The sequence below is a fragment of the Saccostrea echinata genome, unplaced genomic scaffold (assembly GCF_033153115.1).
Source record: "Saccostrea echinata isolate AGI-Se365-2 ecotype Australia unplaced genomic scaffold, CSIRO_AGI_Sech_v1 ptg000056l, whole genome shotgun sequence".
NCBI classification, from domain to species: Eukaryota; Metazoa; Mollusca; class Bivalvia; order Ostreida; family Ostreidae; genus Saccostrea; species Saccostrea echinata.
In genome coordinates this window covers 20,237,954-20,254,153 of record NW_026889805.1, presented here as the reverse complement: position 1 = coordinate 20,254,153, position 16,200 = coordinate 20,237,954, and the positions used below count along the sequence as shown (strand labels likewise).

The 16,200-nt window shown below is 32.6% G+C and overlaps 2 protein-coding genes across 2 annotated transcripts in view; both read right to left on the bottom strand.

Moving 5' to 3' along the window:
* The window catches only part of LOC133172963 (zinc finger protein GLI1-like), a 50,342-nt gene that overhangs the window by 17,636 nt on the left and 16,506 nt on the right, over window positions 1-16,200 (bottom strand). The gene's annotated exons all lie outside the window — the stretch shown is intronic.
* On the bottom strand, window positions 6,864-8,426 carry LOC133173944 (tigger transposable element-derived protein 6-like). Its single transcript, XM_061309008.1, has one exon. It carries the CDS (start codon window positions 8,424-8,426, stop codon window positions 6,864-6,866), a length of 1,563 nt encoding a protein of 520 aa, XP_061164992.1.

Here is a 16,200-nt window from a genome sequence, read left to right as displayed (position 1 = left end):
GAAATCTGTCGTAAGTAAAATCTTAAGTTCAATCTGCTACGAATGTGTTCGTGAAACGCACTTAACATATGTCATAAGAGATTCTTAACGAGGTTCGCTCCTGAGCTTTTGAGCAGATTCTTATCTTAACCTATATTTCAAAAATTCTGCATAATGTTTTAATTCTTACAATAAATTTGGATTCTACAATGCCAATTTAACTATATTCAGTTAAAACTCCATGATTAAATTCCATACCAAAAGCATTAAGTGAGGAACTATATTTTGTGGCGGAAGGATTTTTAGAAGAAAATGATCATTTTTTCTCTTTCGAAGAATTAAAAGTATGTTAAGTTTGGATTCCTATTTTTACATGTAGTCTGCACACATAGTTCTTTTGTGCAGTGGACTGTTTTATACTGGTCCTAAATTATCCATTAAAAAAACTGTCATGAATTCTATCATCATATTTGATAAATAAAGCAAATATATTGTGGAAATGAAGAAAAAAAATAGCCCTAATTTAAGCTTAAAATTAGCACTATTTTAGTAATATTTAAAAATTAACATCACAGACCCCCACTTTTAATTTTCTTTTCTGAATATATACGATACTTTTAATCATTCTTCTTAAATTCAGTAAAATGTCATTACTTTCAAATGATTTTTTTTGCTTGTTAAATTTTAATACCAGAAAAATGAAAATGTTTGAGTGCAAAAAGGTCAAATAATTGAACAGGCGGAGTAATTCAAAAATTTCTTCGTTGTTACAAATTTTAATGTGTCTATTTAAGATGAAATAAGACTGTGTTTGTTCACCATAATTTATTTGAACAAAAAATATTGAAGGAAAAACTTTAAAAATTGATTTATGTGTAAGACGTATTTACAGTGCAAAAAGGTCAAACTAAATGCTCTGTAGCGCCAAAAGAAGCGCATTGACCCCCATTTTTTGTTTTGATTTTTAATAAAGCTATGTGTATAAATTATAAAAATATACTTGATAAAAAATTCTCATTACTTTTGATGGCAGGATCCAACCTCCTTAAGTTAAAATCTTATGCAAAAACTTAAGATTTTTTGTGAAAAGAGCTACAAGTATCTGGATGCTTCACTTACTGTAAATCATTTTACATTGAATTCTGTGAGAACTTTATTTTCGTATAATTACCTGCTTGCAAAAATTCAATTCTCACGTCTATTTCTAGTACTAAAGATTATATATAACACTAACCAAAGTTCATGAAAATTATGTCTTGCTTATAAATACCAAATGACCATTGCGCAAAAATAAGGTGTTGCCAAAATTTGCTGTCTATAGTATCTGGACGATTTTAACTGGGAACCAAATTGTCTGGATAAACCAGGCTCCACTGTATTTTTACTTCAAATAGTCAATCATTTTGTAATTTTTTATGAATTACACCATATGATCATGATAAATTATATACCGATACACCTTTCGAATGACTACCTTGAGCTCTATGTATTACATTAAAATAAAATTAAAAAAAAAAAATGGAGCAATATAGTCTGTAACCTCCCCCCAAAAAATCATACCTGGACATAAATACAGCTCCTCTTGCTTTTATTCATTATAGTTTGAACACCAATAATGCTTTAATTAGTTGAACCGGAATTTCATTTGGCGTTGAAAGTACACAGTACATGAGACAATTGATTTTTAAATATGGTAACTAAGTGGCGTGAACTGTTATAGAATACCAAATAATTAAACAAATTGCCACAAATTTGATTATACAATTATATTAACTTTAAGTTGATTGTCCACAATAGAGATGTTTAACAGTATAGTCCGTAGCCCCAGTGCTCACTTGAAATTCAGCCTCATAGATGCTAAATTAAAGCTCATTCTTGGTCTTTAACTATATATATATATTTTTTTTTTTTTATCAAAACACCAGTTACGTGTAATTCTGAATTCTGACATGTATTATTTTGTTTTGACAATTCATATTTGTGAATTTATTTGAAGTTTTTGTTTTATTTTGTTAAATTTTACAGTATTTTTGTAAAATTGATTCAATATCCAAACAAAAGGATTTATTAAACATGTGTGAACTCCATGATGATAATTTTAACAAATATTTACTGATACAAACATTTATATTTCTATGGTCTCTCAATAAATGAAAAATGCTATAATATGTATAGTCCGTAGCCCGGGGTCTCAAAATTGTCAATCAAAAAATATCTGACACAGTTTTTCTCTGAGTATTACCAAATAAGTTTGAAATTTTCATCCCCATATACAGTATCTTTAGAAAAATTGAAAGTACTTAATGTACTTTTACTTTAAATGTCTAAATATTAAAGAGTAGAAAAACTCCCACAGATTAATAAATTTACCCATGTCCTTTATCTACCGTAACATTTTTGATGGAAATGAATTATGTGATTTTTTTGCTCAGACAATATTTTGTGAAGAGTTTGTATTTGAATTATACTTTTTTTGTTTAGTTGAATATCATAAAGATAAATGTTATGCCTGAATATGTATAGTCCGTAGCCCACTTGGGTCTCTGCTATAGTAAGAGTGAAATCTTTTTAACCGCTTGACAGAAATGGACAAAAATTTCTGACGATCTGCAAAAAGGATGTAGTGTTTCATAGAACGTACTTATAATACGATTAATTTGACTTCATTTTTTGGTTAATCTGCAACCAACATGGGCACATGATCTTGGCCAAGCCGTGAACTCACAAAATGATACCCCACGCATCCCATATGTTTATAATGCCAAAGTCCATTTTTTGCTATGGCAGCCCCAAAATATGTGTCCGATCAAAAAATAAAATAGGAGATGCACAATGGCACTATGTAACAAAGATTCTGTGAAAGTATCATTGAATTTTATTCATTGGTATATGAGGAGTTGCGGATAAGAGATGGGTACCCCTTAATATTATAGGAAGATAAATAGGAGGTGCACAATAGTACTACATAACAAATATTCTGTGAAAGTATCATTAAATTTCATTCAGTGGTCTGAGAGGAGTTGTGGATAAGAGATGTGTACCCCAAAGCGTAACGGACGGACGTACAGACAGATGGACAGGCACCTTCATCACTATTTACCCCCGCTTTTCAAGTGGCGGATATAAAAAAGTGTCAATTCAATATTTAAAATTTTGATATCAGAAAAAATTCATTGTAAAGTATGTAAAGGACAATCTTTAGTAATGACCAATATTTGCCCCCAAAATCAAACTTTGACAAAGAAATATATGATAATGTTTTAAAACAGGGGGATATCTGCAGACTTCAAAGCACTGAATATTTTTCATTAGCCATGATGCCATATGTTAGATATGATATTTTGAGTCACCTAGCACAGGTCTGCTCCAACTCAATGTTTTGATATAATGTGTAGAATGATATTATAATTCAAAGAAATATTTGAATAGCGTTCTGGAGCAGGTCTGCCCACTATAAATTTTATAGTAAAAATTTTGTCCATAATTTCTTCTTTCTGAGAAATAATACAAAATCCAAATAGTTTGTGACGTCATAAAACCAAAAATTGTCAATAACCTACCTTGAAACTATATTTTTTGTTTATTTAGATTTTTCATTTAATGTATACAATTCAGCACATTTCAAGAAATTTTCAAAATTGACTTTTATGGGAGAAAAAAATATGCATATACCACATATAGCTCTTTTGTAATTTTTTAACTCTACTGGACACCAAATGAATATGCTATATTAGAGTTTGCTTTAACAATAAAACTTTGCAAAGAATTGTTAAGAAATTGGCTGGAGAAACCAGAAACCTTCGCTATATCCGTAAATTCACTATATCCATGTTTATACTTAACATTTTATACCGAGCCCCTCTATAGGATATTGGACAGGTTGTGGCTGAAAACTTGCATTCCAAAAATAGTACTCATTGATAAAAATGAAGAACCAATTAATTGAAGTAACATTTTTCTTTCATTGAGCACTTAGAATCTACCAAGATTTGACTGATTTTCAATTATTATTGATGATTGGAATAACACTGGTATCAATACAAGGTATTCAAACAGGTAGATCTTAGAGAAATACATTCAACATACTCTTACATCTTTACACTATAATACACAGGGTTATCTTATAGATCATATACAGACTCTATCTCGATCTTCAGAAATCTAATAGCTTTTGCAAGGATTAATTACCTGTGCTACAACCAATATGGAACCTCTTGATTACTAATTTGGAATTTTTCGGTAATTTTAAAATTTTCTGCCAGAAGATAATGACAAAAGTGATATTCAAACAAATTATCCGGTGAAACTTAATTTGATAAAATTCATTGTTAAAGATGAACATTTGAGAAATAGAAAATGTTATAGTTACCTCTCTTGGCATAGGGTTAAATGATCTTTTTTTTGCACTTTATATTGATATTGAGGTTTGCCTGCATCTCCCCTTGGAAGACGAAGGGCCAGACCTTCATTTGAATCATCTCAAATCCCTTTATTTCAAAAAGATTTTGTCAGAATAGGACCAGTGGATTATTCCTGGCATACATATGCCATTAATAGAGGACTTTTACTCAGGTGAGCTAACTAATCCATGAAACATATTATGACTACCACATTATATTAATTATTTATTTAATATTAATTAATTATATTAACTATACTGTATTGATTCATCCATTAATTTAATTTCATAAAATCAGAAAAAAATTACCATTAAACTCACCAGTATGTCAATGGCAGTCACACAAAAAATAAATGATCATCACTCTACAGTATGACCCAGATCTGACATAATATACTGTAAACATACTTTTTTTCACGAGGTCATAATTCTTCGGAATCACAATATTGGTTCAATCGGGAGGGAGAAAATTATGCGGATTACTTGGACTGCCTTTGTATGTCTTAAATACACTTTATGTACACTGTGACAAATTTCCATGGAAAATTTGTGACTGTGTACATAGCCAAAATTAATCCCATGCAGAAAAAAGTATGTATACAGTATAAAACAAGAGAGAAACATGCTATTCCATTGTACTATTTACTTAAGCTCTTCTTTTCTCAATTCACTAAAGTACATAATTCATCATACCATCACTGTTCAGAAAGATTAATACAGTACATGTATATTGTATTTGACATCATCAACCTTAATACTGGTTATGTTGTTTTCCTGAGAGAGAGAGAGAGAGAGAGAGTTTGTTCTTCAATGAAATGCACAATATATAAAGACATTAAATCTAAACTGCAAGTTTTGATTATCATAAATAGCAAGTTTACTTAAAGAAAATTTAGGTTAAACTAGAAGTCAAGTTCAAAAGTTCTTCCTTACCAATACTGGCTTCTTACTGGCACACTGATTTATACCCCAATATTGTCATGAAATGTGTGAAGAGATATAAAAAGATATGCTTAACCATTTATCTACCTATCAAATCCAAATCAAGTGTGGCTAAGGGCTCCTCTATGGGGGGTAAACTTGTACGAAAAATTACTACAAAATAATTATTCTGTGAAATGCATCAATTTACGTCTATTCAAAGAAAATATTACTGTTAAACTTTCAGAAAATATTTCATTATAGTAAAACTTTTGAGCACATTTGCATTTAAATTTCACGATTTATTTGAATCTTTAATTAAACCTCTTTGATACCTCCTAGGGAATTGATTACATATTTCGCACACAAGTACCCCCTATAAATGTTTTTGTGTGGGTCATTTATATGTAGACCTTTTAAATATACACCATTGCACATACAGAAAACCCGGCTCATAATAAGAAATAAACAATTATCACAAGCTGTCAGTTGCAGACTACGATCATGGGGGGTTACACTTTAACTCATAACAATACAACCATTCCATACCCCCTAGAGATTGTTGAATTTGATTAGAATTTAATTGGAGAACTTATACATGCAGAGGAATTAATGTGACAACCCAGATTGAATTCTTTAAGCCTGATCCTATAACAATGCCATCTTTTTTTACAATAATACCTGAAAGTTTAAATTGCACATCTTATGAAATTTGAATTTAATCAAGATGAAACTTGAAAATCAAAAACATGTCAGAAGATGAATTGAAAGGCGACATAACTGTCCTATTTGGTACAACTAGTAATTTACAATGTGTATCAGATATTGGCAAAATCACCTCTGTGACTGGAGTGCAAGCAAGATCAAAATTTGAATTAAGTTGTCTCTTTGCTCTAGGTATATTTGAAAACATAGCTTACACATAATATGCACACAACACTCAACCTCAACCACCCCCCCCCCCCCCCAAAAAAAACCCCTGAAATCTGAAAGTCGTTCAGAGCTCCAAAGTATTGTTAAATCAATAATCTTGACCTAATTATGACCTTGACCTTTACTTTATAGGTTAAGATGTTTGCATGTGGAAATTTTTTCATAACCCCTTGTCAAAAATTATACTAAAAAAAGTTGTTTAAATACAGGTGAAAAAAAGCATATTGCTGAAAACAAACTTGCATATAACCCTGGTCATAAGCTAAAACTGTATCAAGTATGAACCTTTAAAGTTTTTTGTTATGACAAGAATTTCATCCTCTTATTCAAATCAACGATGTTACATACAAATAAATCTTAAGAAAGTCAAATCTTTTTGTTGAAATTTTGTCAAATGGATAAGAAAATACCTGGTACCATATTTTTAAATTGTATATACAGTGCTACCTCGATATATTGCCAACTTTTGTTCAAGACAGATTTTGGCATTAAAGCGAGGGTGGCAATATAACGAGTTCTTCCAAAAATTACAATTGTAGACTATCAAAACAAAATCAATATATATACACACTTTATTTTGTTACATTTTGTTTATGTTACGTGTGTTTACAAAAAGTACAGAACGCGACATTCATTTCTTTTTGAAAAAGTCACTAATTGTTCTTTGTTTGCTAGAGTTTTGACTCAGTTGAAATAAATATGTCTGAATACTCAAACACTTATTAATTTCTTGTTCTGTCGTTCTCTCGTCATGCTCCAAGAACTTAAGAATGTTGTCGATACCAGTTTTAGCTTCTGACATTGACGGTATATAAATATTTTTAGGTTCATTGTCACTGTCGTCAGATTCTGATTCGGAAGTAGGTTTTTTTACTGTCTCCAGAATTTCAGAGTCAGTTAAAACTTCGGTCGGGTTGGCGTCACGATCTGAATCGATGAATTGTTGAATAGTAAGTCTCATGTCTGGGTCCATTTCTAAATCCTCCTGAACCCGTTGTAACATATTTTCAAGTTCGCTAGTACCCTGAGTACTGTCGTCAGATTCTGTTATTCCTTCAGGTTTCTTGATCAACCCACTATGAGTCCAACAATTAATAATAGTCTCACTGGTTACGGAATCCCAAGCAATTTTCACGTATCGAATAGCAGAGTCTAAAAATAGGGACGGTGTTTCCCTTCGATCGATACACTTTATCAAGTGAGACAACTGTTGTTTTCTGTAATGTTTTTTAAAACTCTGTATAATTCCTGAATCAAGCGGTTGTAGGTGACTGGTTGTTGTTGGAGGAAGAAAATGAATTTTCACATTTGAAAGGGCTGGGATAATATGACTGGGTGCATTATCCATTATAAGCAAGACTTCGCGGTTTTGTCGTCTCATTTTACTGTTGAATTTTTGAAGCCAATCGGAAAAAATTACTGATGTCATCCAAGCTTTTTTATTATGTACATAGTCACAGTAAAGTCCAACATTGAAATTTTTAAAACAACGAGGATTTCCCGCCTTTCCAATAACAAATGGTTTTAATTTTTCACTGCCATCGGCATTGCAGCAAAGCGCGATAGTTATTCTATCTTTAATTTTTTTCACACCTTTTGTCGCATCTGCAGTCGTTAATGATCTATCCGGAAGGAGACGATAAAATAAACCAGTTTCGTCAATATTGAACACATTTTTTAATTCATAATTTTTAATAACACTTGCAGCTTTTTGTCTACCATCTGAAATTAATTGAGGGTCAACACCAGCACTTTCCCCAGAAATGATTTGTGAGGAAATCCCATGACGCATCTTGAACCTCGATAGCCAACCGTTTGAATAAGAAAATCCAGTAATACCCATTTCTGTTCCAAATTGTTTAGCCTTAGTTTTTAGTATTTCTACAGAAATTGGTATGTTTTGTGCCCTCGCATTAGAAAACCACATAAATAAAGCTGATTCCATATCAGCATAATGAGCACTTCTATGACGTTTTCTCGGCGGTGTACCTTCACAGTCGACATTTTCAAATTGACTTGACTTTGTCAGAATCTCACCAACTGTCCGTCTTTTTACATCAATATTCCAAAGAGCGGTGAAATGGTTTGCCAATTCCTGCTGGCTCGATTTTGGGTGCAACTTAGAATATTGCACAATTATTTGTTTTTTTTCGTAATCTAAAGTTGTGCGTTTCCTCTTGCCTGGTGTTTCCATTATTAATTGAAATAACACTGCTATCTTTTAAAAAACAACACCAAAGACTTATGTTTATTTTGAGTTTTATTCAACAATTATCTTTAATTTACCTGAATTCCATGTCCAGCCAGTCACCCTTCACCAAAACCACTGTCAAAGCACCGTCCGCTATGATGTCTAATTCACCGACACGTGCTAGGTAATTGGCATTGTTATCGAGGGTTTACCTTAGATAATTTGACTATTTGTTTCTCAAACACAGTGGCGGATGGCAATAAGCAGGGGTGGCAATATAACGGGTGTATTAACACAGGGGGAAATCCGTTCTTGGAGATTTCTTGGCAATAAGCGGGGGTGGCAATATAACGGGGGGCAATATACCGAGGTAGCACTGTACTCTTATTTATGAATTCTACAAAGTTTGATAAATATTTTATAATTATACTGTATAATTACTATTATAACAAATGATAAATACAAACTAAGGCTTTGCCCCACCCCCAAACACCCTTACAAAATTATTAAAATATATGATTAAAACTGCTTTACTTTTTTCAACATACAATAATTAAAGGGAAAAAATGCGAATTTCAACCTTGAAACATAATGACAAATGAAGTCTTACTGCAATTCTCTCCAAGCAGGGGGTCCTGAAGTTTTATTAATGTCACAAAGTTTTTGCATTGCACCTACATGTTTAACAGCACCAAAATGGAATGTTTACTCCTAGCTTTTGTAAAGGGCAAACAAATTAATGGCAAAAATGAATTAATCAGGTGAAAAAAACCTGATAAGCTGGCAAGAAATGCCCCATGGAAGAGGTAGATTAGACTTTTGAGCAGTAAATTATCGACTTCAAATCATACACTTTCACTTTATTTCAATCAGTTTTACCTCCAGATTTTTTCATACCCAAGTATCTTACTGAAATCATTTTATTAAGCTAACTCAAAAACATACTCAGACCCACTTACATGCATAATTTTCAAAAGTTGTGCATTCCCTTTTATATATAGGTCATGTGAATTCCCTGTATCTATACATTTATAAGGTCAGATGAGGTGTATTCCCTCCATATGTACTGGAAGCTCATGTGTATTCCTTTTAACAGTTATCTTAGTACATGTAACAAGAAAATGACAAGCAGGGTCCCAGTTTAATTATATAGCCAGTCTTGACTTCTTGACCTTGATCTTTTGAAAAGTGCCTGAAGAAAAAGTGAAACATGGTCTTGTAGTGTATATACTTTCCTACAAGTCAAATTTATTGGAAGTTAAATTTTGATCCAAAAATCTATGTCTGACTTATAAGTAAGTCCTGGAAATGGGCAATTTTCTGGATGAGAAAAACATAGTTATATCGTACCAACTCTGGAGCAGGAAAGGAAAATCTAAAGTTACCACATGCAAATAACACACCTGCATACAAATTTAAATGAACTTATTTCTGTTAAAATTGTTAAATATTGTTGTCATGCCCCAAAATATACTTTGAAAGACAAGGAAATGCAATAGAAAGTGAAATGCGTGTGTGAAACACTGATGCCCATGTATGGCAACTTATAGTGGAGGTTAAACTTTCTAAAATGCAAATCAAATATGTTGGTACCTAAAGTAAGGTCTTGTCTCGAGGAATATTCCTGTGAAATATGAAAGCCCCGACAGCAACCATTTAAGCTCTAGATAAGGAGAAGGTTAAAGTTTTTCAAAAGTAAGTCAAACATCAAGGTCAAGGTCAAAATTAATGGTGCCCAAGGAAAGGCCTTCTCACAAGAAATACACATGTGAAATATGAAAGCCATAGCACCAATCATTCAAAAGTTATAGTCAAGGTTAAAGTTTTTCAAAAGTAGGTCAAACTCCTAGGTCAAGGTCAAAGGGTCAAAGTTGTTGGTATCCAAAGGAAGGTCTTGTCAAAAGGATTACACAAGTGAAGTATGAAAGCCCTAGCAACAACTGTTCAAAAGTTATAGCCAAGGTTAAAGTTTTTTCAAAAGTAGGTCAAACTCCTAGGTCAACGTCAAAGGGTCAAAGTTGTTGGTATCCAAAGGAAGGTCTTGTCACAAGTATTACATATGTGAAGTATGAAAGCCCTAGCAACTACCGTTCAAAAGTTATGGCCAAGGTTAAAGTTTTTTAAAAGTAGGTCAAACTAGGTTCAAGGTAGTGGGTAAAAAGTAGGTCAAGCTCAAAAGGGTCAAAGTTATTGGTATCCATCGATAGGTCTTGTCACAAGGATTACATATGTGAAGTATGAAAGCCCTAGCACCTACCGTTCAAAAGTTATGGTCAAGGTTAGAGTTTTTTAAAGTAGGTCAAACTCCTAGGTCAAGGTCAAATGGTCAAAGTTGTTGGTATCCAAAGGAAGGTCTTGTCACAAGGATTACACATGTGAAGTATGAAAGCCCTAGCACCAATTGTTCAAAAATTATGGCCAAGGTTAAAGATGGGAAAAATTTTGCAAAACTGGGTCAACTCCAAGGTCAAGGTCAAAAGGTCAAATATGATGGTACTGAAAGAAAGGTCTTGTCACAAGGAATACACATGTGAAATATGAAAGCCATAGCTCTAACCATTCAAAAGTTATGGGTAATGTTAAAGTTTTTGCGGACAAACAGACAGGTCAAAAACTATATACCCCCGAATCTTCGATTACAGGGGCATAAAAATTAATCAGAAATTGGTTTCAGATTCTGGCAAAAAACCATATCGACCTATAAGCAGGTCAATGGCAAATTCCTCCAAAATAATCTGGGAAATAAAAATACTACCAACATTAGATAGAATGTTCTATCTTTAAAATAATATGATTATGATAAATGTCCTATGAACCCAGTATAATGATAGAATGCGCTCTGTGTATCAGCAATGTAGCAAAGAAAACACAGGAGATAACTCTTACTCAGTGCATATACTATGAACAATCCCAAGAGTTTCAAATGTCAACATGGTGTGTAAATTCGAAGCGAGTAAGAACATTGAGAAAAAGTGTGAATTCATCCATTTTATGTATTAATTTTTGTGTATGAAAGGTATCCACAATTTTAAAAAGGTTTGTTTTTATTAATTTGACAATTATTTTCAATGCAGGACTCATTTTTGTATCACTTAAAATTTTGAAAGACTGACAGACAGACAGAGGGACAGAAAATCCAGAAGCCCTTATTTCTTACTCATGTACATCTTACATCGCATTAAGGTAAATATCTTCATAAACAAATATAATGGACTCGATAAAACTCCAGTGTACTTTGACATTGATGTTTTAAGGAGCTGCTGATGTTAGATACATGATGAGTAAATCTAAGGTTATTGGCACCAATTTGGCATGGTAGAGAAATATAAATTCAAGTCAAATAAATGTCTTTCACACTCAAAAACACAACAAACACAATAGGTTATTTTGCTTTCATGGACAATTTTTACAAATCTGTAACACTTTACTATACTAGATCAATGATAAAAACAGTAATACATTTGTATATACAAAATTATGATAAGTTTTAAAAGTCAGACAAAATCAAAATTACGTTTTACATTTTTTACCCCAAACAAACAAGAACCCAAGAAGTGTATAGAAATCCTTGATGATTAAGTCTCTTTTTTAACTTGACAGAAACAACTCCCTCACATGGAAAAGAAAGCTAATAAATGAATCATATTTTCTCTATTTACAGAAAAAGCAAATCAAATTTTTGTCATGGATATTTCTTTTGTTAGTATAATGTCATATTCTGAAAGTTAGATATTAGCCGAATAATAACAGTGCTTTAACATTTGCTGAAAGTGATAAGCTGTCAAATTAAAGATGGAAGGCAAGGAGACTGCATCTTTGTGAGAGAATTAAATTCCATTTTTTGTGTAAGGCTCAAAGAATCTTGAAAATGCTACACAAAATCTAACTGATCTGGTCTATAAATTTTGAAACTGTCACAAGCTTATCTTTGACAATAAAAGAAAATCCCTCATGAATCTTCAATAATATCTTGGGCCCAATTTTTATATTACATGTCTCATTATCTGTAGTGTCAAAACAAACTGCACTACTTCGTAAGAAACTAAGCGTGTTCCTCTTCTCTTAAGAATTCCACAAAGTTGATACCCCCAATGTGAAAATTCAGACATTTTTCAGGCCTACTCAACATGACAGTCTGGAGTTATCCTGTGGCTTAAAGCTCCAAAGAAGTAGTCTTTTGATCTTCCAAACTTTTCTGAGAGACCATTAAAGGTAGATATCTACATGAATATGATTATTGATCAGTATAAAAAATACAGTTAAGTACACGATAAGCCCAAACAACCTTTTGTTTCCAAACCAACATTCCACATTTCTTGATAAATGTGAAATTTTAATCAATGCAGCTTACAAAACATGAAATACCAAGATACAGTATAAATACAGAAAAGCTGGTCTCTTAATCAACTAGGTATAGTCAAACCTGCCTTAGTGACTACCTATATTAAGTAACTTTCTGTCAAACATGTTCTAAAATTTCTTTCAATCAATTCTCTTTACATAATTACCAGCATTAAGTTTCTCTCCAATGTAACCAAAGAGTGTTTGCATACATGTTACCATTTAAGGCGGAAGTCTACCGTTTTTTTTACTCCATCTCCCATCTACCGCTTTTATTCAAAAATCTACAGCTTTCCTGTAGAATTCATTTTTGGTCCACTTGCTTAGCCATTTTTGAAACCAGTCTTGTTAATTTTTAAGATATTGCATCATTTGAACTGGGAGCATACAAAGGCTTTTTTTTGGCACTTATGTACACAGATTTCAAGCATGTGTTTGACAAAAACATAATGCACATATCTCAGTGATTACATTTATAGTTATGATAAAGGACAAGGTATGGTAACGGCCGAATTTGGCCCCTCATTTGATGTAAAAATCGGAAAACAGTTAAAATTGTGATAGTTTGTAGTTAAGAATTTAAAATGATTCTCGTTTTAAAACCAGCACTAATTTCAATTCAAAGCTTACACGAGGCCACATGAGGGTGCAGAAGTAGGACATTTTCCTTAATTTCCTTAATTCTGGTGGAATTTCGTCAAATTTGAGATACTTTTCACTTTGGAAAACAAAGCGCACAAGATGCATCTGATACTAGTGTATGAAATATATAATTTGGTAGATAGGCAAGCTTGTGCTCTATGTTTTCTGAAACAAAATTTGCTGTAAAATTTGCGTAAAAATGAGAAAATTCGGAAATTGACATATTTTGTGACCTTCCTGTGACCTCTGTGCATCCCAAAACTTAGAACCAATACTCATTTTGTGGTAGGGGTGACAACAGGTTTTATTGATAAACTGTTGCATCATTCTAAAAGACACCCCAAACCAGGGGCCAAAAAGGGGTCTTAGCCTATCTTGTCCTTTCATCAACATCCCTGCCAAGAAAAAGGGAGAGATAATATTCAGAACCTGGATGAAAACTTTTGACTTTGTTCATAAAAGTATAAAATGTGAATTTAATACTTTTTGGCATCTCTACTTTTGCTTTTGGTCATTGCAGGAAATCCAAATTCTTTTTTTTTTTAATGAAATACAAACTAGTTTTAGATCTAAATTCTATTACTTCATTTCCTCTATTTGGCAAGTAAATGAACATTGACAATTATTGCTTCTAGGCTTCCAAGAAATTTCTATTTTTAGTAACCATGGTTACACCGTTCACTGAAATCAAAAACTGATAACCAGAATTCTGTGTCTTAGTGTAGTCTTGTGTACCAAGTTCTATTGAAATCGGACAAAACTGTAGGAGGAGTAGCTTTATGAAAGAATTTCATCAAACTTTCTATTTTGAATAACCAGAGCAACATCGTTTATTTAACACAAATACAAAGAACTGTGTATCTTTGTGTGCTCTACTTTTGTACCAAGTTGTACTGAAATCAGATCAAAACTGTAGGAGGAGCAGCATTTTGAAAAATTGATTACAGACAGACATACAGGGTGTTTCTGAAAACATGCAACCATTTTGATTGACTACGTTTTATTCGTGTTTCATCAAAAACCATCCATTAACATATTAAATTAAAAGGCACAATTTCAAAATTTATTCTTGTAAGAATAAAATTATTCCGGCAAATAGATAATGAGTTACAAAAGAATAAGGAAAATCTTTAAAATTTCAACTAGTTACAAAATATGTTCAAAATGACGTCATTGTTTGGTGAATGAATAAATGTAATCGATGCAGGAAATTTTTCATAATCATAACGAGTGCACCAAATTTCTTTATTATGAACCTTGACTCATTTTTTGAAAACTATTTTTAGTGCATGTGTTGTGATGGGGTGTGTTTTATAAACTATAACCTTTAAATGTCCCAAAAAATAAACGCCATGGGGGGTTAAGTGAGGTGAATGTCGAAGTCAAATGATTTTGGGATTTGGCAGAGAAGAATATAGTCCTCCAAACATTTGTTTCAAACAGAAAACAAATTTCAAATATGTAAGATTCAAATCATATTTCAGAATCCAATATACATGTACACTTGACTTTTCATTTTTGAGTCGCATTCGTTTACAAGGTCACTTGTTTTACATAAGGATTATATGCAAGTCCCTGAATCAATGTCTCTAACATTCTCAATGTTTTCATGTGTTCTATTGTTTTCGTTCTTCCAATTTTTCCTTTTCTTTAATAATTTACATTCCAAAATTCAAAAATTTTTGCAGTTTTGTACAACTTCAACTTTTTTATTAAGTTCTTTGCATTCTGGATACCCATTTATATTGTCCTAAGTAATCACAGGAACTAGCGACATGCTTTGATAAAACAGTGTCAAAATTCCTGATGATTGCTCTTTATTAAACAAGAGGCCCATGGGCCACATCGCTCACCTGAGCACAATGGCTAGGAAAAAGCACAAATCACTTCAGTATTAAAAAGTTTAAAGGGGGGGAGGGCTTGGATTTTGAACTACCTGAGGATGCTTCCATATCAATATAACAAATGGCTTTGCTGTTCTTGAGCAGAAGATTTTTAAAGATTTTTTTCCTATATATTCGCTTGTTAAAACGTTGATCCCCCATTGTGGCCCCACCCTAACCCTGGGGGGTCATGATTCGAACAAAGTTAAATCTACACTATCTGAGAATGCTTCCATATCAATATGACTTAACAAGGCTTTGCTGTTCTTGAGAAGGAGATTTTTCTGTTGTTGAAAAGATTTTTTCCTATATATTCCTATGTAAAACGTTGACCCCCCATTGTAGCCCCACCCTAACCCTGGGGGTCATGATTCAAACAAAGTTAAATCTACACTATCTGAGAATGCTTCCATATCAATATGACTTAACAAGGCTTTGCTGTTCTTGAGAAGAAGATTTTTAAAGATTTTTTTTCTATATATTCCTATGTAAAACACTGACCCCCCATTGTGGCCCCACCTTAACCCTGGGGGTCATGATTCAAACAAAGTTAAATCTACACTATCTGAGAAAGCTTCCATTTCAATATTACTTAACAAAGCTTTGCTGTTCTTGAGAAGAAGATTTTTCAAGTTTTTTTTTCTGTATATTCCTATGTAAAACTTTGAATGCCCACTGTGGCCCCACCCTATCCCAAGGGATCATGATTTGATACAAACTTGAATCTGCACTACCTGAGGATGAATCCACATCAATATGACTAATTGTGGCTTTGTTGTTCTTGAGAAGAAGATTTTTAAAGATTTTTTTCCTATATATTCCCTTGTTAAAATGTTGATTCCCCATTGTGGCCCCACCCTAACCCTGGGGGTCATGATTCGAACAAAGTTAAATCTACACTATCTGAGAAT

Coding starts and splice junctions, on each gene's coding strand:
- LOC133173944 (XM_061309008.1), bottom strand. CDS start 8,426: ATGGAAACACCAGGCAAGAGGAAACGCACAACTTTAGATTACGAAAAA.